The sequence below is a fragment of the Colossoma macropomum genome, unplaced genomic scaffold (genome assembly GCF_904425465.1).
Source record: "Colossoma macropomum unplaced genomic scaffold, Colossoma_macropomum, whole genome shotgun sequence".
NCBI classification, from domain to species: Eukaryota; Metazoa; Chordata; class Actinopteri; order Characiformes; family Serrasalmidae; genus Colossoma; species Colossoma macropomum.
The window spans coordinates 7189456-7211635 of NW_023494800.1; the positions used below are offsets into that span (position 1 = coordinate 7189456).

The following is a 22180-nucleotide window of genomic DNA, read 5'->3' on the forward strand; positions in this document are numbered from 1 at the left end:
GTAGTTCACGAAACACATGTTGACTTTCATCTTAAATTCTTTGGCTTTTTTGTTTATCCAGCGTACATCAGCAGTGATATGTCTGATGCCTCTGCTTTGACTGAAACCAGCCTGCATGTCTGTCAGTTTTCTTTGAGTGTGAGGCTCTAATCTGCGTTGAATGATCTTGAGCATAATTTTACTTGTAAGGCAAATGATATGATAGTTTGCATAGTCTTTATAGTTATAAGTTATAATAGGCTGCTGTTTCTTTCAAGCATGTTTTGTTTTCAGTTTTGTAAAACATAATAACAGCGTGTTTAGGTATGAATGTCATAGACAGAATGTTCTTGAGATTAAGTCTACATAGCTGTTGCCACATTTTTGACCTGGTTATGCAGCTCTTCCGTCAGCTCTTGGATTAGCTTTGGACAACTCCCGTCTGGAAGTCATTAGGTCATTAGTCAAAAGGCATCTCCTGTCAGTCATTAGTGGATTTCTATTTTAAATAGGGCACTTTTGAATAGCTGGCAACATGATGGCTAGAGAGACAGCGTTGGGTTATTTAACAAAGCCTGAAAACCTGTTGGACCTCATAGACTTGTCTGTTGCTGTCATTAGTTTGTTTTATAATGCTGAGAAATTCTAATTGGAGATTAGAGAAGCGTTTGAAATATTTAACTATGCACTGTTCATCAAAATAGCCACTTTCACATGGCGAGGGAGATGTAGATGTGAAGCTGGAGCTGGTAATACTTTTGTGCCCCACTAACTGGCCTCATCGACCCAATTAATCCTGTGGATATGAACTGAAATTGGACTCTAAGTACAGTTTAAGTTGATCAGAGTGTTCTTTTACATGCTGACAGCTGATATTATGCTGTGAGAAATTGTATGGAACGGTGACAAAAGCTCAGAAAAAATGTATTTCTCAGAAATTGATAAGGTATAAGTTATAGATGAATATTACTTATTTGTAGAAGGTTACAGTCCTATGCAAAAGTTTGAACACCCCTGGACAAATGACACATTTATTTGATTTTATGTGTGAAAATAAGTTAATGCATCCTCTAATAATAAGGGATAAGGGAATAAACATAAATATGGCTTTTACTGCTAATTTTAGGGCACAGTTTCTTTCACAGAAATATAAAAAACTCACAAAATATAAAGTGTGCCATAACTTTTTCACAGGCCATATGTTGTGTTATATTTTTTCCAATATGTAAAATTCCACAAATAAACAGTAATTGTGCATTAAAATGTGCAGAACTGTGGCGTGATTTGGACTATCTTCCATTTTAAATGATTTAGATATGTACAACATATTTAATACACAGTCGTATGCAAAAGTTTGGCCACCCCGGTCAAACATGATTTTCAACATGAAAATAAGTTATACATCCTCTACAGAGACTTCTGCACATTTTAATGCACAATTACTGTTTAAAAAATCATAAAATGTAGCCTGTGCAAAAGTTATGGCACATTTTTAAAAGTTATGGTGACATTTTAAGGGTTGCAGCAATATGGTTTTGGAGTTGTGGGCCAATGGCTATATCTAATACTTTTCATTTACACATCTACCGATGCTGATGTATAACTGTTTATTTAATTTCAAAATTGTATATATAAATCAACCTGGATTAACATCGAAGAGATATCAGCATCTGTCAGATGCTGATCATTTTTTAAGCAATTATCTGCTAATACCGATATGATTATAATAGCATTGTGTGTCATCATTTGTGTTAAATGCATTGCAAGTAATCAAAACTGTTTGCTTAGAAAAACATTGTCTCTATTCAAAAAAGTGTCTCCAAAATGGAAAATTTACAGGAGAAGGCAAAAACCTTCTTTGCTTTAATGTAATGAGATTTTTTGTTGATGAATAATGAACAGTCCAAAGCTGATTTTATGATTTTATTTTCAACTAAACATCTGCTAATGCTGGTGTGATTCCGATTATCAGTGTGCATCCGTATTAAATAATATATATATATTATATATGGATGCACAGTGATAATCGGAATCACACCAGCTTTTTATATTTTATATATATAAATATATATATATATATATATATATATAATATATCTATCTCAAAAACTGAAAAACAACAAAAATGGAGATGCAAGATTTTCTTCCAACAGCAGCGACACACACACACACACACACACACACACACATATATATATATATATATATATATATATATATATATATATATATATATATAAATACAACAGAACAGACTTTGATCGGAGGTGTTCATACTTTTGCATAAGACTGTATTTTATATGTTTACAATATTTTTTTAGTGCTGTGGTAGAACTGGAAGAATTGTTGGTCCTCAAACATCTAAAATAGGCATATTTTCAGCAGCTCGGTGACCGTCCCATCTGCAAACTCAGGTCAGAGGTCTTTTCCTTGTGAAAAGCGAATGTCGTTGAGAGGCTCATTTCTTTCTGCTGCCCTCATGACATCTGCGATGTTGTTTGCCGTCAGGGGCGTCACTAGAGATTTATGGATGGGGGGCTGCTTTTTTCATTTTTTAATGCTAATTTAGATCAACAGAACATGTCATACAGTGCTATGATGAGGCGAGAGATGACAATATATACATACAGCTGACACATCAAACCACTGCTATGACATTCTTGATGAACTTTTTGCAAATGAGTTAAGCAACTACTAATCAGATTGGTAATTTGTGGCGCAGTGATCGATTGTATCACACCCACGAGATCTAACCCTGGAAAGCTCACTGAGTGAGAGATACAGCAGTTATTATTATGTTTTATTGATATTACATTATTATTACTTTGGGATTCAGATTTTCTCACTTTGATCACAATGTGGTCACACATACGGATTAACTCTTTAGTCTCTGACTCAGGCTGAGCTGAATAATATTTCCATAAAAGTGTGAGATCTCATGGTTTTCTCATAGAGCTCTATTCTATATCACAGCAGTCTTTTAGCAGTCCGTCAGTGTCGAAGGAGAACTCCTGCTTTTCTCGTTCATCACCTGAACTTCAGACAGTTAAATGCTGATGTTAATCTTATCTTCTCTCCTGTGGGGGTTTTAGGAGAAACAATTCAGAAATTAGTGATCTTTCATCTGCTTTATTTTTCTGAGACAATCTTAAGAAAGTTTTTTTTTTCTCTGGTAGGCTCCTCCAAAGTGGCCGTTTTTTTTTTGCTCACTAATCAAAATACACTGTTCGCTTATACAGTGCAACTACTACAGATTTTGAAAATATAAAAATACAAACTCTGTTCTTAAACAAGCACATGGTCTATGCTCAAATTACTAGAAAGTTCAGAACCTTTTATTGTTATTATTATGTTTAACAGTTGCAAACCCTGAAATCAGATCACATCCCGCATCCCTGTCCAGGAGGATATTTTTAATGGCCCTTAAATGTCTGTTAATCATGAACGTTTAGAGTAGCAATCGAAAAAAAATTCTCTAAAAATGCCTATTTGGTCATGTTGGCGCATAGTAGACCTGTTTCTTCATAATCTATCATCAGATCTCGTACAACTTAAACACTTCATCTTTCCACCTACACAGATCACAGATGTATTCATGCAGTGTTATCTCCTCTCTATTAGATAAGCTCATAGCTGATATAAAGCACAGATTATAGACTGGTACAGTCTCAGACTGCAGTGATCAGTAATATGATTTTGTTCTGTAGTTGTGCTTACAAGTTTATTGTCTAGGTGACATGGTTATAGTTACATTTGACAGCAGCAAAATGATAATTTCTCAATTCGTTTTTATTTAGTCTCACGAATGAGGATCTAATGAGGATATATTAAGGGAATAACGTTTCTACCAACATTTCTATTACAAATTATTCATTTTTAACCGAAAGCTTAAACAACTCTCACTCTCTTTCTTCTTGATCACTAACCTTTATCAGACCTGCTTCTTCAGCTCTGTCAGTCTCCTTCAGTGTCTTTCTCTTCCTGTCCTTCCCTGTGTTTAGTAGTTCATTGATTGAACTGCCAAAATCTTCTCACCTGACTGGCTTTATATAGAGCTACTACCTCCTAATGACTGTCTGTATACTGGGAACATTGAAAACAACACCAGCATTAGCAGCAGCACCTACAAGCTTTGTATAGAAAAATAATGCGTAATTAATACAAGTGTTACCTGCCTTCTGCCCAGTGACTTCTGGGATAGGCTCCAGCACCCCCCGGTGACCCAGGAGGATAAGTGGCATAGATAATGTGTGTGTGTGGGTAAAACCTTATTCTCTGCTCCTGTTACTCTTGTGTTATTGTTTGCTATCTGGTGTGGACCAGAGGAGGATGGGTTCCCCTTTTGAGACTTGGTTCCTCTCAAGGTTTCTTCCTTTTGCGCTTAGGGAGTTTTTCCTTGCCACTGTCACCCCTGGCGACGCTCATGGGGGGCTTGGACCTGGATTTTTCTGCGCTATATAAATAAACTTTGACTTGACTTGACACTTTTTACAAAAACAATGAAGTTGACAAGATAACAAAAAATCACATCTTGTTTTATTACTGTTTTTATTCGAGTACAGATTAAAGTAGATTTACTGTCACAACTTTTTGGGAATTGGGTTGGTATCTTTGAACAGCAGCGATATTAGTAACACAAGTAACATCATTCTTAGTAAGCCAGTAACTGTAATGTGGTTATATGAATTTAACTGTAATGCTTTGAAATACTTTGTTAAAGAAAATGTAATTACAGCTACACTTTACTTTGCACCATGTTAACGCCAACACTGTTAACCCGAACTTATATCTAACCCAATTTAGACTGCCATGTTACAAAATGCGTAATAGAAATATGAAAACAAATAATCTGTCACAGTTCTGAAAATTCTTAAAACAGTTGGCTCTTCAGGTAGATGACGTTCATGCTTTATAGCCTATCCGCTTTTTTACCTCACGTGAACTTAAAGTTAGCTAGACGCAAATGCAAAAGTTAGTTAAAAGCAAAATACTATTGATGATTAATATTGCACGTTCTTTTGGAGGGGCTAAATAATGCCAAACAGAGTTAATTCCAAGGCACTTTGCATGTGTTTGGTTGCACATTCTGTGTACAAAACGGGCGATAAATGCTTTGCTGTGGTTATCTGATTCCATAAAAGAACATAATCACACCCTCCCCTTCTCAAACAGAGGTGCTGATAGCATAGCTGCATAACAGTGGCTTTGCTAGGTCATGTGATTTTGTATATTTGGAAGCCAAGGCTATGCTAACGTCAGCCGCACTGATAAGAATCAGTGCATGGTTTGAAAGTCTATACATTGTTCGTTCGGTCTGAGCATACAGATTCTGTAGCAGATAAAATTGTGATGCATTTGTTAAGCCTGAAATGCGTGGGCGTTCCTCCCTCACATAACCGCGGGTTATTAAAGAATAGCGTTTTTATTATATGAATAATTACCTCTCTCAAACTGTAATGGGATTACTTTACTTATTACCTCCTGGGAAAAGTAATTTCACTACTATTTAGTTCTGAGTTACTTTATAAAGCTCCTACAAATCTGGGGAAATCCATCAGTCCTTTCAGTACTTTATTTAGAAAGAAGCAGCCTATCGCAGTAAACATCACTTTAAAGGCAGGTCACGGTCTCTGTCCTTTGCTCTGAACAAGATGCAACCAGTTATGCTTGTCATGCTGCTAAAATTACGCATGTCTGTTTGAAAACCCAGAAACCAGGAAAAACAATTCAAAAGCAGCTGCCTCAAAATGAGATCTTTCTGGATAAAATGATCTAAGCAACAGAAACCGAGTCAGGCCTGTGTCAGTGCGGTTCAAGCACTGTTTTTTGACACAGGGATCTGTTATCACGGCTTTTGTATTAGCATGCAGTCTGATTAGATGCTTTGGTAGATTGCTTAATGAGATTGGGAGCATGTTTACCACTGTGTGGTACCTACATTTCCTTTAACAGTGTAGTTACCGTCATATTTTGTGCTTAATAAGATAAGCCTTTCCAGGATGCTCCTTTCATATCTAAGCATGGTGGCATCACCTGTTTAAGATGTCTAATCTGCTTCAGAAGAGACTGAACATTTCACAACGATCCTAGTGCCAAATTGTCCCTGTCCTCACTTTTTTGCAGGCATTCATTTCAGAATGAACGCAAATTCTGAGCTTTTCTCATGTCGTCGCTGTCCAAAGATAAACAAGCATCTCCAAAATAGCAACTTTACAGGAGAGAGCAAAAACGTTCTTTACTTTCAATGTAAGTTAATGGAAAGAGATTTTATTCTAAGCAACTTTGGAGCATTTGTATTGGTCCAGTCATCTTGAAATCTTCACACAATGTAAAGGACAGCTGCTGAGCTCAAATGATGCAGAAAAGTGAAAATCGCGAAAAAATGGAGATGCGTGTTTTTCATTGGACAGCGACGATATTCATAATAATATTACTAATACAGGCTTCTAACAGTAGTCATTGATGTTCATGGTTTTTCTGTGATTCACTTCCACTCTGTTAGAAATAAAGGTGCTGTGCTGGTATTTTCATTCATCAAGGTGCAAACAATGTAAATGTTCCCTCAAAGGTACAACAGTGGTGTTAAGGTCCAATTGTGCACCTTAAATAAGTTTTTCCAGGTGAAAAGTTCGTATTTGTACCTTTTCATATCCTGATGTTTTAAAACAGAACAGTAAAATAAAAGCCTGGAGACGAGACGGGGTGTGTGGAGTCAGTACAACTCAGAAAATATCATTTCAGTGGATTATGGTTCAGTTATGTTCCCTGACTAAAGGTACTGAGATGTACCCTTGAGGGTACCACCCCAGTGACAAGAGGGGTCCTGCCCCAGTGACCGTTTAGTGCCTTGTTTTCTGAGAGTGTAACGGTAGTTATTGGTTGTTACTGGTGGTAACACTCAGTGACTCTCATAGATCTGACTTTCATTGCTACTCTGATAAGCCTCTAACAGTAGTAATTAGTTATCACTGCTTAATCTAAATACTTCTGTCCAATGATGGGCTCTTTTTCCCCCTTTTCTCTATTTTTAATATTTTATACTGACGGTAAAACCTTATTTTCCTCCGGGTACTCCGGTTTCCTCCCACAGTCCAAAGACATGCAGTCAGGCCAACTGGACGTGCTAAATTGCCCCTAGGTGTGAGTGTGTGTGTGAATGTGTATGTCTGTCTGTCTGCCCTGCGATGGACTGGCGACCTGTCCAGGGTGTATCCTGCCTTCCGCCCAATGACAGCTGGGATAGGCTCCAGCACCCCACCGCGACCCAGAAGGATAAGCGGTTTAGATGATGGATGGAGATCTGTGCCATCTCTAATAGAGCATATTTTGGCTTTCATATTTAGTTTCATGAGGTCCAGGGACAGGATGAGGTCATGAGTTAAGAGCACCCAGAAGGATATATTTAAGGATCAACAAATACGTCACGGTCGATTCATTAAACGATCATTTCAATTAATTTTATGTGCCTCTGTTGTTAATTTGAAACATCTTTCCCTCTCTCTCTCCCTCAGTTCCTCCCTCTGGCACTCACTCCAAAGACAATGCAGTACCCCAGAGTTCACCTGTGTCTTCAGAGATTCAAACATTGCTGTCATCGTATTATAATGACAGGTAATGATCTCTCACACACCCATTACAGTCAGGGGAAATTTTTAAATCATTTCCTAGTATAATTCCCAGCAGGAATGTCAATATGCCCATAAAGCAGTTTATGCCTGACTGAGTGGGAGGTCTGTGTGCTGCCACAGAGTGTCACCTTACAGCGACAGAAAGATGGCAAAGTGGATTAAGGACAGTTTGATCAGTTATTGTTGGGCTTCCTGGAAAGAAGAGTGCTACTAGCATTTTTCTCTTCAGATTAGAGTGAGTCACGCTCATTTCCTCGTGTGACTGTTTATCTCTTCTCCGAATTTGAGCATACTTTCATCAGAGGATGAAGAATTCGGAATACACTGTGTGTTCAAAAGAACCCAGACAGCCCTACTTTTGCTTGTGTTCAATAGCACACAAACAGCTTGTAAAATATTACATTAGATTATATTAGATTATATTAGATTAGATTAGGGGCGGCACGGTGGCGCAGTGGTTAGCGCTGTCGCCTCACAGCAAGAAGGGCCTGGGTTCGATTCCCGGCCGGGCGACCAGGGTCATTTCTGTGTGGAGTTTGCCTGTTCTCCCCGTGTCTGCGTGGGTTTCCTCCGGGTACTCCGGTTTCCTCCCACAGTCCAAAGACATGCAGTCAGGCCAATTGGACGTGCTAAATTGCCCCTAGGTGTGACTGTGTATGTCTGTCTGTCTGCCCTGCGATGGACTGGCGACCTGTCCAGGGTGTATCCTGCCTTCCGCCCAATGACAGCTGGGATAGGCTCCAGCACCCCACCGCGACCCAGAAGGATAAGCGGTTTAGAAGATGGATGGATGGATGGATAGATTAGATTAGATTCAACTTCATTGTCATTGTGCAGAGCACAGTTACAATTACATGTCAATGAAGCCAATAAAATTCAGTCATATCCATAGAAGAGCATTGACCAGTAGAATGGGATGCTTTGATGCAGCTGCACACCATGCCCAATAACAAGCATCAGCTAGAGGGGTATAAGGCCTCCAGCATTGGGCTGTGGAGCAGTGGAGCTGTGTTCTCTGCAGTGATGGAGCTCCATCCAATACCTTTGGAATGAGCTGGAGTTCCAGAACTGACCATCCAGCATCAGTACCTGACCTCACTAATGCTCTAGTGGCTGAATGCAATCAAATCCTCACAGCAATGTTCCAACATCTAGTGTAAAGCCTTTCCAGACAAGTAGAGGCTGTTACTGCAGCAAAGAAGGACAAACTCCCTATTAATACCCTTCATTTTAGAAGGTTATACAGTGGATATACAGTGTAAAATACCTAATTCTGTGTACGCTTGTGTTAACCCTTTTATTCAGCTCAGCTAGACTCAACCTCAGTTCATTAAGGCCTTGCTAATCAGCTGATGAGCTGAATCAGGTGTGTTTAATGAGGTAGCGTGCTGAAATCTGCAGTATTTTGGCCCACCAGGACTGGAGCTTGACGTGTTCTTTTGCAATATAAATAACATTATTTGCTCTTTAATAGGCGAAACTGGCATATTCATTATATTCTTAAATGAAAAATCAGTTGTCAGTTTAAATAACACAAATCAAATAAAGTGCTACATTGAAAGTAAGAGTAACTGGCTGTTTGGCACAATGAGTCATGTGTAATTATGCTGCAACATTCTAGTGTAGCAGCAGCTTTCAAATACAGTGCGAGTGCTTTTATCCTGACTCATGTTAACTATGGCATAACATTGCAACACAAATCTGCCCAAATCAAAATAATACATTGTCAGATTGTATGTGACGTCTCAGTGTGAAGTTGCGTTCACTTTTTCTCTGTAAACAGCATATCTAGCAGATCTAAACCAAATACGACAATTTTTATTTTGTTTGTATCACAAACTACCTTTTTTAAAGCAAGTAAACACAAGTATATCAATATTCTTTACAAAAAGTGGCCTTTTTATTACTCTGATGAAACAAATCAATAGTAATCATTTCCGTAGCAATATAAATTCTCACTCCAACAATATAGGCAGTGTGGAGCTTCTTTATACAGTGATAGGAAACACAGTAGCACCCAGAAAGCCCCAGATCCACATGCTGATCTATTTTACTATGACCAATGTGGACATGCATGCTCACCAACTGTTCTGTGGGGCAGATATCCTTCATTTTCCTCCTGTTTTATCACCTACGACGAATGTGGTTTTATGTACTAAAGATACGTACCTGTTTTCCAACCTCTCCTCATGCCTTTCTCTTTATGCCTTTAAGACTGATATATCGCTGCTGTCGAATCAAAACCTCGTATCTCCAAAAGAGAACTTTACAGTAGAAGCAAAAAACATACTTTACTTTTCATGTAAGTCAATGGAACCAGAATTTTTTCCAAGTCATTTTGGGCCGTTTCTTTTGGTCCATTCATCATGAAATTTACACACAATGTGAAGGGCAACAGGCATTTTCAAAATATGTCAAAAACTGAAAAACAACAAAATTGGAGATACTAGGTTTTGTTCCGACAACAGTGATGTGTAAATGAGCTGTGTTCTGATTGGCTGCCCTGTATTACCCCTTATTCAAAAAGCAGTGCTAAAGCATTCCTAATAACTTCGACTTGAATGGGAGGACCAGCATGTTTAGACAGAATGGGTGGATGTATGTAAATAGGTTAGTTTCACAAAACAGCCAATTCAAAAGCCACTTTTGCAGCTATGTTTCCATATTTGGATGGTACATTTTCATATTTTAACACTATTTACGTACTACATCATTTTTTTATTTTCAAAAGTGAGGAAAATTCACTTTTCCAGGATATGAGTCCTTTAAAGGGGACAAAGAGAACGACGCTGGTTGTATCACCAGTGAGAAGCTGGGTAAAGTTAACAAGGGTATCTGTATTAGTCAGAGTTGTCTTGCTTGCACTCACTCACGTACTCTGGACCTATATCCACATTCTTCTCTTTCATTGCAACACAAGACTTGGAATTCTGTCATGCCTTCTGAGAAGAAATGCGATGTGAGTGACATGAACGCACACAGATTTATGTCCACATGCTGATGGATGGCACACAGTTAACGGACCAGTCTGACTGATCTGACAGTAATCAGTGTTGCTAGTCTGTGAATGTTGGGCAGTTTAAAGTTTGTAAGAAACTGCATGTTTCCATGAGCCTCCATCATTCTGACATCTGGTTTTGCATGGTCTCTCTTTCTCTCATTCTTCTCATCTCTGCTCCTCTCTGCTCTCTCTAATAATGCACTTAACGTATTGTTTTTCAGTTTGCAGATCACTTTTCAGATTCATAATAATTCCAACTTGATCTTAACAAGGAGTTTAGAGTTTCTTGTTGTTTTTTTTTTACTCCTGGGCCCAATCTCATGTCCCCTTACCCCTCCGTTTTGCGCGTTCACGCCTAGAGGTCCTGCTTTTAGTTGAGATAGCAGGGTGGGGTGAAGTGTTAGGGCTACATGGCCCTCCAAACGGAAGTCTTTCAGAGTCACACTCCAAACAGAGTGTTATGAGAAAAAAAGAAAATCCGGCAAGATGGCTGAGCAAGCGACCAAAGAAACCCACAAATATGAGTATTTTCTCTGTAAAAAAATATGTTAACCACTGTATTTTCTTAGTTTAATGATGTTTCAAGGTGTTATGGTCCTTTTCTTCATAACAAGCATAAAAAATCACTAGTAGTTTGCTGATCGCTCAGTAGCTAGCTAGCTAAATTTCCCATTCCACCTTAAATGGTGCAGCAATTATATTCTGGCACCTCAGGCTTCAGAAGTGCTGCACTATTTAAGGTTGAACAGGACAATTTGAACAAGAAGTTGGCGAATATCTGACTTCAGCTTCATATCACTGAAGAATTAGGGGTGGGTGATAATAAATAACTGACCCCCTCTTTGAAGGCATATGATTCCCTAAATGTAACTAAAGCCCAGCAGTGAGGAGCTGAACTTTACCCTCCTCTGCTGTCACTGCAGACTGGCAGGGTCGCCTACAGAGCAGCGCTAGTAGCTGTTAATGAAGTAATGCTCTTTTTTATTTGAGGGTCCCATTTCATAGGGGAAGATTTCAGCCACTCGGAAACAAGGGTTAGGGATAAAAAGAAGAAATGGGATTGGGCATTAGAATGATAAATGATGTCATAATAATATAACCTTACATAACAAAATATGTAAATCATGTTTACTTTCAATTAGCATTCTGTATTTTCAGGTTCCATAGTGCCTACTTCCTTCTGATTGTTTTGATGGAAACAAAAGAACAAAACCATGGCAAAAATGTAAAGCATGTTTTGCCTCTCTGCAATCCAGTACTGTAAACACAACAATTATTTTCCATTAAACTCAATTTATACACAGTAATGTGGTATCAAATATCAGAATCTGCACTTTTAAAAGAAATTCTCATCGTGAGAAATAACTCATACAAAATTACAACATGCAGGAACAAACCTCTAATGGACTAAAGAGTATATTGCGGTGATTGCAGTCATTGTTGTGTGACCTATAAGGTAGATGTGGTTACAGGGTTGTGGTGTATTAATTACAGTCAATTAATGGACTAGTTTGTGAGTTTCAGTTGTGTGTTCAGTGCTGTGAGTCATCGTGGTGGTGTTTCTGGATGTGTCTGTACCTGTGTGTGTGATGTGAGGGGGAAACCCAAACAAATGCCTTAAGCCTCATCAAAAGTGTCAGTCTTTAGTGACGGTATTTAGTGGTGAGCCCTGACTGTTTGAATTAGGGGCCATCAAAATGTCGAAACTAAAGGGAAATTTTTTTTTGTTGAAACATGGAAACTTGGGGCTCATTGATACGTCTGAGTTTACCACTAGGAAATACAACATTATGGTGGCATTCATGTGCGCTTATCTCATAAATACAAAATTTCCGTCATGACTTGAAGGCAGTATAAGGCTTTCAGTTCAGCTCCTAGCCACTGGGAGAACTTGCTTGGCTGTATCTACCTGGATACCTAGATATTGCTCAAGAACTTAACTATTTTGTTTACTAGCCGAACATATTAAGAGCAGTATAATACTTGTGGTAAATACAACAACCATAATGACTGCTGAATAAAAATAAACTAAAAAGTACAGACATGTTTTTTTAGTTCCCAGAAATCATTAGGCCTTTCTGCTAGAAGGCCTAAAAAGCCCTGAAGGTTCCCTGTAAAAATATTTGTTGCTTTTTTTCATTCATAACTGAAGGCTGTAGCTGTATTCTTGCTGTCTTATCTAAATCTCTTAACTCTACCTCTTGAAAACACCAGCTGCTCTTTACATTATGTGTGCATTCCATTATGAATGGACCAGTAAAAATGGTCCAAACCTATTATGACATGTTGAATTGAAATTGCAATAATAGAAGAACAAACCAATATTTGCATAAACAACTGTGGAGAATGGGGCGTGGCCGAGCGTCAAATGAGGTACGGAGAAGCCGGTCTGGCTGAACCAGCGCGCTAAGTAGCTGATTATGTCCGCCTGTGCTTTGTTTCTGCCAGCCTACTTATAGCCATCTCTTCCTTCAGTAGGTGGCAGAGCCCAGAGAGAGAAGGAGACATATGAAGACGTGAGAGCTGAGCTGAGCTGAGCTGAACCGAACCAGAAAGAAAGTAAAGGAAATACTGAAAAGTCCCAGCAAGCGTCTTGTCTTACTTTGTGGGCTGAAAAGCTGAGTGTTTTGCGTTGTGTATAAATAATAATAAAAGAAAGCTCTCCGTCTTCACACCTGCCCCCGGCGTCTTTCCTCCACCCATCGTTAAAGTTGCTGCAGATACATTTTTGATGGGTTAGATCAACAGGATGCATTTTTTTTGCAGACAAAAAGAAATGCAGTGTGTTACGATGGAAACACGTTTGCTGATTACATGTAAATGCAAACTGAGAAAAAATCACAGGACTGTTCATCTGGTTCCATTTATGAAACATGGTGTATACCAGTGCACTGATCGAAATTAAAGTGTACCCTTCTCTCTTCCAAAAAAAAACAAAAAACATAATGGAAATCATTGACAAAGTGCTTAGAACTGGTTAATGGATATTTCCTGAGCTGTAACGTTTGCAGTTTTTTGTGCTTGTATGATGTAAAATACAGCCATAAAATTGAGCTAAACAGCAACGAGGAGCTGCTCAGCATTAAAGACTTCTCTCTAAACTGTGCTCCTGTTCCTCAGGAGTGTTTAAGGATGTGATGTAGAGAGTTTTATTCCGTTAAACAGAGATATTGCATATTTTTTGCGACCTTTCAGTTTTTAGGCTGAATTTAGTTCAGCAGCTGGATGGAAACCTGACGACAGAATTATTTTCCACTGAATGTGTTATGACTAATCTAAACCTAAACACGCAGCAGTCAATGGTAAATGCAGTTCACAGTTAAAAGGTGAACCCATCTAAGGAAGTTTTTATATAAGTTTTTTTTTATAAGTTATATATGGTATACCATACCATATGTACTAGTGTTGTAGCTGAGATCACTAGACCAAAGACTAGGACCAAAGGCTGAGACCAGATTATGATTTTTTTTAGAATATAAAAGAAAAGAAAAAAGGGGGAAAATGAAATTTGTTGTTCCGATCTGCTTTGTTAAGCCATCATGGAAAGGATCAATTAGATCCTCAGCTGACAGATTTTATTTAAACATGTAGAGCAGGGTCTCAAATTCAGATTTCCTGGGGGCTAACTAGGTGGTCTTCTCCCAGAGGGACTGGTAGAAAAATTGTAGGGAAAAAGTGTCCCAATTTTTTTTCCCCAAGTATGAATTTTAATTTAAGTGCATCGTAGTGAATGTTTATCTAGTCGAACCACTACTACATCTACGAATGATGATGATGATAATGATTATTATTATTGTTGTAGTAGTATAAATACGTTTTTTTAGAGTTCGCTTGAATGAAATAAACGCCAGATTTACATTGGACTTGTATTACGATAGCTTTGGTGTTCCTGCTGAAGTGTTTGCTAGTGAAGTGCTGGGAATGGTGAGCAATTAACGCTGAGCTCTCATACATCTTCATTAATTCTGTATGCTGTATCTGCTGCTGTGTGATGAATGGGTCAGGCACTTGGCAGACCTGTGGGCTGGTACAGAGACCCATGATGTAGAGAAAGGACTGTTTTATTTTGTTTGAAGGTTTTGTGGATAGACAACAATGACAGAAAAAAAATCTGTTTCTAATGACTTCAGATGGAGGCGCTGCACTCGGCTGGTCTCGAGAAAAATTCTAAAGTATTAGGACACTAATACATACAGTCATGCACATCACCAGAAACCTGTTGTCCCAGTAAAAGAACAGACTGCAAATGCTGTATTAGAAAGAGAGAAGAACAGCAGAAATGATGGAATGTAGCCGAGACTGAATGATAGACGGTTCTTTACAATGGATCTTTGTGGAAAGAGTGAACGAGAGAGAGAGGGAGAGAGAGAGAGAGAGAGAGAGGGAGAGAGAGGAATGGGAGGTATTATGGAATGTTGCCAGGCTAACTGCAGTATTATTTGTTATTCCTCCTCTGGGCGATACACACCCATGAAACGATGCGATGCCACTTTCACTGAGTTTGCACATGAAGGTGAGTGGTGTAATTACAGCCATGTAGAAAACCATAGACTGTTTCCATAACCAATTCAGATTTCTTTACAGCCCTGTTAGCAGAGGCTAATTGTATATACATATATAATTTGCCTATTTAAAGGGCCGGTATCATGAATTTTCCTCACTTTTGTAACAGAAGAGTGTTCAGCTTACAGCAGTCTATTCACAAAGTTATAAGGACAATTTCAATCCAGATTTCCTTTTGGATGAGGCACAATAAATGGCAGCCAATCAGAACAGAGTTAATTTACATATATCATATCGTATTGAAAAAAAGGATATTGAATTGAAAGGGATAAAAAAAAGTTGATTTAAAAATCATTAGACTGTTTTTGGCACATAAACCCTGTTTTTTATCTTATAAAACTGCAACACAGATTGGCCAATATCAATTTAATAAACGGGCTGAATGCTTGTAGATTTATGGCTTTATATTCACACTTCATAATGGCTTGCTGAGCAGCACCCGTGTGTAGAAATGTAGAAAAACTAGCAAGACCAATGTGAGCCCGAGCACTTTTGTGCTGTTTGAGGCTGTAAGTTCTTGAGCTTTACCAAGAGATCCAGACATCAGTAGGCATGGATGTTGCAGTCCGTCTTCCCCACCATTCTGTAAATAGCCCACACAATCAGTAGATCTTCCACGTTTTCCGTGTATTCTTCCTCATGCTCTTAGAATGGGTTTACACAGTGAAACTTCCTTGCAACTAGATAAGAAAACTGTCCATCTTCTTTTTTTATTTTCTTGTCCTCTGATCTGGTAAAATCACTGGTTTTAATAAGATAAAGGTATGTTTTAATTTCTTCAGTAGTCCAGTATCTGAAACCTGCTGCCTGCTGTCATGTTTTGTAACAGGAATCACCTGATCAGTCATTGGAATTAACTTAATTTGCATTTACATTACTTCTTCTAAAAGCTACCTCACCAGAAAGTTATTACATGGAACAGTTATGAATACACTGCCTGATGTCTGAGGCAGTAGCCATGTTTACATGCACCCTGATAATCCGTTAATAATCTGACTAATAGCTCAATCGGAACAGAATGTGTCCATGTAAACACCTCAGTCAGAACACACTAGTCAGATTGAGGCTATTTGGAGTACAATCTCTATCCGATTGAACGAGGTGGGTAATCCTGTAAATAATCTGTTAAATAGAAGAATAATAGCCGTGTAAATGCCTGAATCTGATTACATTCCCAATCAGAAAGTTGAAGTACGTTCTGATCATCGTCATTGTGAAAGTTTATAACGTTCAACATGGTGGGAGCAGAAACTGGTCTGCAGAGGAGACGAAGTTTATGCTCTGATCTTTAAAAGGCGGCGGTGAGACGGACGTCCAGCTTATGTGTCTCAGAACACGACGTCTTCCTCTCGGCCTTCTTTAATAAGGACATGTGAAGGACGTTTCCCTGAGTCTGACATCATTTTAAAGTCATTAAAACCACAAGCACTGCTCACTGCTGCTCATCTCACTCTGACTGGACTCGTGATGCTGGTTGTCATGGTAACATCTACACTAAGTGCTACTCTACATATGCGTAATTTTGGATTGGATTGACTTGTAGTGCGCAAGTAAACTGAGATTTCCATCAGACTGTTGAGTAGAGTGCATATAAACGCATCTGTCTTAATATATAATCGGAATATATTCAATCGGAATGACAAAAATCTTCGCATGTAAACACAGCTATTGTTTTCGAAAAGGTTTTTGGCTTAAAACACGATTTTTAACAAGCCATTCATAATAATACAACTGTTTTCCAACTTCTAGTCCATGCTTTGACAAAGTTACAAATACAGGCAATAAGCTATATTAAGAATAGAGTGGTGAAAAGGAGAGAATAACATTTTTTCTGGAGGCCAAATATGCAAGGTACACTGTGCTTTAAGCTACTTGACCGCTTAGTTTAGTTTTGTTAACTGAACGCTGGGCGGAAAAAAGACGTTGCATAAAACATGAGGTGCCTTGTGCACAAAAACAGCAGACAAATCTGTTTCACTGAAAACAAATTTTGAATGTTTCTACTGGGCAGATATTTGAGGTGACAGATCTTTTTATCCCCCATCTAGTTATGCCTTCCATCCTCCTGCCTCTCATTTTGTGTTCTGTTTCCTCAGAACTGTCCTCATCGTTCTTCTCACGTGTTTTCACATTTCTGGTAATGTTCTCATCTCTATCGCTCTCTCTGCTCCCTTGCCTTTATGGTCACTTTCTTTTTGGTCACTGACGTTTGAAGCTGAAGTTGTATTAGTAGACTCAAACAAAGTTGAGTTAAAGTGAGCTGCTTCTTGTATTTCTCTCTTCAGTGCTGCTGATTTATGAATAGCATGATCATTTTTTCCCAGTTAGTGTCAGTGTTATGTAACCACAGCCTGGTTTCCTCATTGTGCAGCCAGTAAAGTTCTTTACTGGACCTCAAAATGTGTTCTGTTATCATTTGTACATTACTGTTGCTCTTCTAACACCTACTGTTATTATGTGAAAAATATCTGGTATGTTTTATTACTATTTTTTATTTACTTTTGGTCCTATCTGTGGGCATCCCTCAAGGGGAGGGCCTGGGGCTAGTCATGGGGCATGTCACTTCTGAGCTGCCAAGGATTGTAGTCATGTGGGTGCTTGTGTGTGTACACGTGTGTGTGTGTGGGTGTTAGTAGGCATGGGTGTGTCACTGTTCATGTTGGCTTATGAGTGGGTGTCTGTTGATTAAACTCAAGGAAGTTGCTGATAGTCATGACTTTTATATCGGGATGCTTTGGAATCCATTCCGGAGTTGTTGCTGGGGTAACTCCAGAGTGAGAGTGATGTTTGGTAGCTGAAGTGTGGCTACACGTGAGTTATGAAATAACTGAAGGATAGGAGGAGGACCATGCCAGAAGATCCTCCTACTTCCACTCTAACATCCCATAAATGTATATTTCTACCTCCGGTTTCTTCCGCATATCTCAGTCTTATCTCTGCTCATCATCAGGACGGGGGTCCAGCCTTCTACAGCAAAAGCTGCCCAGAATTCCAGCCCAGTTACAGTCCCAGTCTGCAGAGGTGTTACCCACTATGCTATACCAGCCACACATACAGTCTCTTCTCACACTGTGACCATTGAAGTTGTCATAGAAATGTGGGTTATTCTATACCTAACAAATTACGCCATGAATTTCTGTGGAAATTTCAGGAAAAGCTTCCAATCGTGCAAAAATGTCCAAACTGCATTTAGCAATTTATTTAGGAATATTTATTTGCCCCATCAGGGGCCGGATTCACGAAAGTGTCTTAAGGAAGAAAATCTTCTTAACTATGTGTTTTTTTCTAAACTTCATTCTTAAGAAAAAAGTTATAAGAAAAGTTATATATATATCTTCAAATAACTTCATAAACATGATCTTTTCTTTTCTTAGCTATTTTCTAGCTAAGTTTTCTGTGCTATTCTTAAAGAATGTTACGTTCTTAAATGTTTTCTTAACTTTACGATAGACTCACACTTGTCTTAGCCTGTAAGAGTCGACAAGGTCACCGTCTGAATTTATCATAGACGCTGCTTCTGCTGCTCCTCATCCTCGTCCATCAGCCTGCAATTATCATATTTTCCAATGAGGATTTTTTTCTTGTTGGCTGTTTCCTTCAGAATCACTTCTAGTTCTTGTTTGCTAATTTTTTAAATGCTTGGTTTGATGTTTTTCTCCATTTTGCTCCTCTAAGTGGATTAAACTAAATAATGGTAATAACAGTTAATACAAATTCAAATTGTATCTTTTTTTTTTCCCCCCGCCAACCACCCCCCCCCTTCGGAGGACTATTAGGACTTGGTTATTAATTTTGTAATATTATAAAATATTACATATGCATGTAGGTACAGTCATAAGTGGGGGGAAGGGGAAACAAAAAAAATAATAGTGATACAAATTGTATCTTGCGTAATTTTTGGTACATATTGTGGTAACATGCAATGTAGCCAACATAAGAAAACAATTAAGATTTTCTTAAGGGAATACTTATATTTAAGAACATTGGGCCTCGTTCACCAACATCTTCCCAAGTTTTCTCAAAGGGTCCTAAGAAAAATCTGTGTCAGATTCATGACGTGTTCTTGAACCGCAGAACTGTTCACATCTTTGTGCTCTTGAGTGTAGATTGTGTTCTTATGCTTGTGGGTATATTTCGGTTTTTCCATCTGAATTTACATTCCTAAATCGTAAGGCAAATTATTCAGTAACTGCATGAAATAACTGTAAATTTATAAAAGTTTCCCTCAAATTAACAGAAAATGTGTTTTATGATCATACACATATTGCTGTATGCTTACAATTTACTGCAGAAAGCCAAAAATCTTAGACGCTCTTTGTATTTTTTTATAAAAGCAATTTTTCCAGAGCAGATCACTGAAGAGACGCCATCTGAGATCCAGTTTACAGCTCAGATTTGTGGAAAAATGGGTCGACTTTCAGTAGAAAAAAAAAATCTGTTTGACTGGAAAGAAGACAGTTACAGCTCTCATATAACACCCACTCTTTTGAATGAAGCTTATAAAATATGAAATTTATGAAGTAAAGAATATGATGAAGTGCATTTTGGAACCACCGGTGGTCCCACGGAGTTAAAGAGGTTAAGAACAAAGCCCAAATAAGAAAACATTGGTGAATGTCAGAATTAATAAAAACGGCGTGAGCAGATTTTAAGAAGAAATTTCTCCTTAAGAGTGGTTGGTGAATGAGACCCTTTATGAACTTCTTGGTGTTTGTCTTAAGAACCTTTGCAAATTTTTTCTTAAGAAAGCTTTCAGCCCCAAGTTCTTAAATATAGAGCTTAACTGCTTACCAGGTAATAACATTTGATTGGACTGACTGTTGACTGAGTACTACGAATAATATTTCATTGCAAATTGTTTTTTAATAATAATAATGATAATAATATGTTTCACAAACTATGTAACCATGCAAAATTTGAATTTAATCTTGGCCAGGAAAAGTGTAGTCATATGAACAGCCCTGGTCAAACTTCATGTTTTCTAAATGAAAATAAGTTTACACATCCTCTACAGAGAACACACGTAAATATAGTATATTTCTGCAAAATATGAGTTTAACATATTGGGGAAAATAAAACATAAAAGGTGGCTTTTGCGAAGTGATTATGGTATGTTTTATATATTAGTTCTTGCAGTGTATATATATATGATTTTGAAGGAAACAGCCAACAAGAAAAAAAATCCTCATTGGAAAATATGATAATTGCAGGCTGATGGACGAGGATGAGGAGCAGCAGAGGCAGCGTCTATAATAAATTTAGACAGTGACCTTGTCGACTCTTACAGCTTAAGACAAGTGTGAGTCTATCGTAAAGTTAAGAAAATATTTAAGAGCATAACCTTTTTTAAGAATAACACTTGTTCTTCAGAAAAAAGCTGAGAAAAGATCATTTTTTATGGAGTTATTTGAAGAATAACAATTTTAAGTTAAGTCAAAAACACACAGTTAAGAAGATTTTCTTCGTTTAGACACTTTCGTGAATCCGGCCCCTGATGGGGCAAATAAATATTCCTAAATAAAATACTATATGCAGTTTGGACGTTTTTCATATATATATATATATATATATATATATATATATATATAGTGTGTGTGTGTGTGTGTGTGTGTGTGTGTGTGTGTGTATGTCATGTATACATATATACTATGTATATATATATAGTTGAATGCCATACTTCTTATTGTGTTCACTTAAAAAAAAAAAAAACTTCACCTGGGGTGTTTGCGTTTTATGTGTAACCATAGACCACAATTTTCATATTTGCATAAATGAAGCTGTTTGTTGTGGGTTGTGTGGGACTCACCCAGTCAGTTTCAAAGAACTCATTGTCCTGTTAGCATAAATATGCATATTTGCATAAGAGCCAGTCAGGAAATCAAAGCTTTACTTTCAAGAATGCTTCCAGAAAGTATTAACGGCTTGTCATGTCAGGGGCAAATAAAAAAATTGGGAAATAAAAAATAAAATATCAAATATGCCCTCATTTTTGCAAATAAATGGTAGTTGAACATTAAAATGTGCAAAAGCGTGTCCTCTGTGGAGGATATGTTAACTTATTTTAACTTATTTAATCAACAAATAATACTTTCTAATAATAACTTTTTGATGGTTGTTTTTTTTTTTTTAGCATGTCTTTCGACATTATAATGTGCCATGTGCACAGTCCTGGCATCTGAGGCATGAGGTAGAAACCATCCTGTGGTTTTGATGCTTGTGTAACCGTGCACGTTTTTGTTAACTTGTGCTGTCTTTTCAATCGCTGTGTGTCTTTCACATGTCTGCAGCTCAAGAACATAAAGGACGTTATGGTCTGATCTGTACTCAGTGTTACTCTGTATCAGATTGTCAAGCAGTCAAGAATGAAACAGGTTGGTCAGTGTTCCCGTAAGAGGAATCGAAGCAGAAGAATCTGTTCTTTCATCTGATGGAGTTGACAGGGATTCACACAGCCCTTCTTTCACTTTCGGACTTAAATGTCCACTCATTAGCTGATAAAATGATCAGATCTGATCAGATTAAAACATGGTTCCTGGCCTCAGAGTTGTGCTTACATTCTTCCCAGAGCATGCTGTTTCTTTCCTGGATGTCCGGCTATTCAGGCTGGAACTTTGAACCGTCTCTCTTATTTTCTCCCAGTGTTTCATCACGCTTATACATTTATATTTCATTTGCATAGTAAATTTAATTCAGTGGCATTTTCACTGAAATTAAACAAATGAAAAGGTGGTCCCTGCTTTTGCACAGTGCTATATGCAGTGCTGCGCCCTTTCTGGCATCTGCTATTTCTCCAAACCAGCGCCACAGAGACGCCAAAACCTCCACCACCCACACAACAAAACTTGTTTGCTGAGTTTAACATGTTACACCATTATTTAACCTAAAATAATAAAACATAAAATATAAAATGTGCCATAACTTGTGCACATATTGGATGTTTTTCTAATATGTTAAATTCAGCAAATAAACAGGAATTATGCATTAAGATGATCACCTTGTAGATGTAAAG

At 37.9% G+C, this 22180-nt stretch overlaps 1 protein-coding gene across 4 annotated transcripts in view; it reads left to right on the plus strand.

The window, feature by feature from the left end:
• Window positions 1–22180, plus strand: part of rtkn2b (rhotekin 2b) — a 78250-nt gene that overhangs the window by 50398 nt on the left and 5672 nt on the right. Inside the window, exons 12-13 of one of the 4 annotated variants that reach the window (XM_036588050.1) lie at window positions 7491–7590; window positions 13084–13585. The exons of 1 other annotated variant lie outside the window; for it this stretch is intronic. In XM_036588050.1, coding sequence (XP_036443943.1) covers window positions 7491–7590; window positions 13084–13120 — 137 coding nt within the window. In that variant the 3' untranslated portion in view covers window positions 13121–13585. Of the gene's footprint in view, window positions 1–7490; window positions 7591–13083; window positions 13587–22180 lie in introns of those variants that run through there. 2 more of the 4 variants (XM_036588052.1, XM_036588051.1) reach the window with 2 other exon arrangements.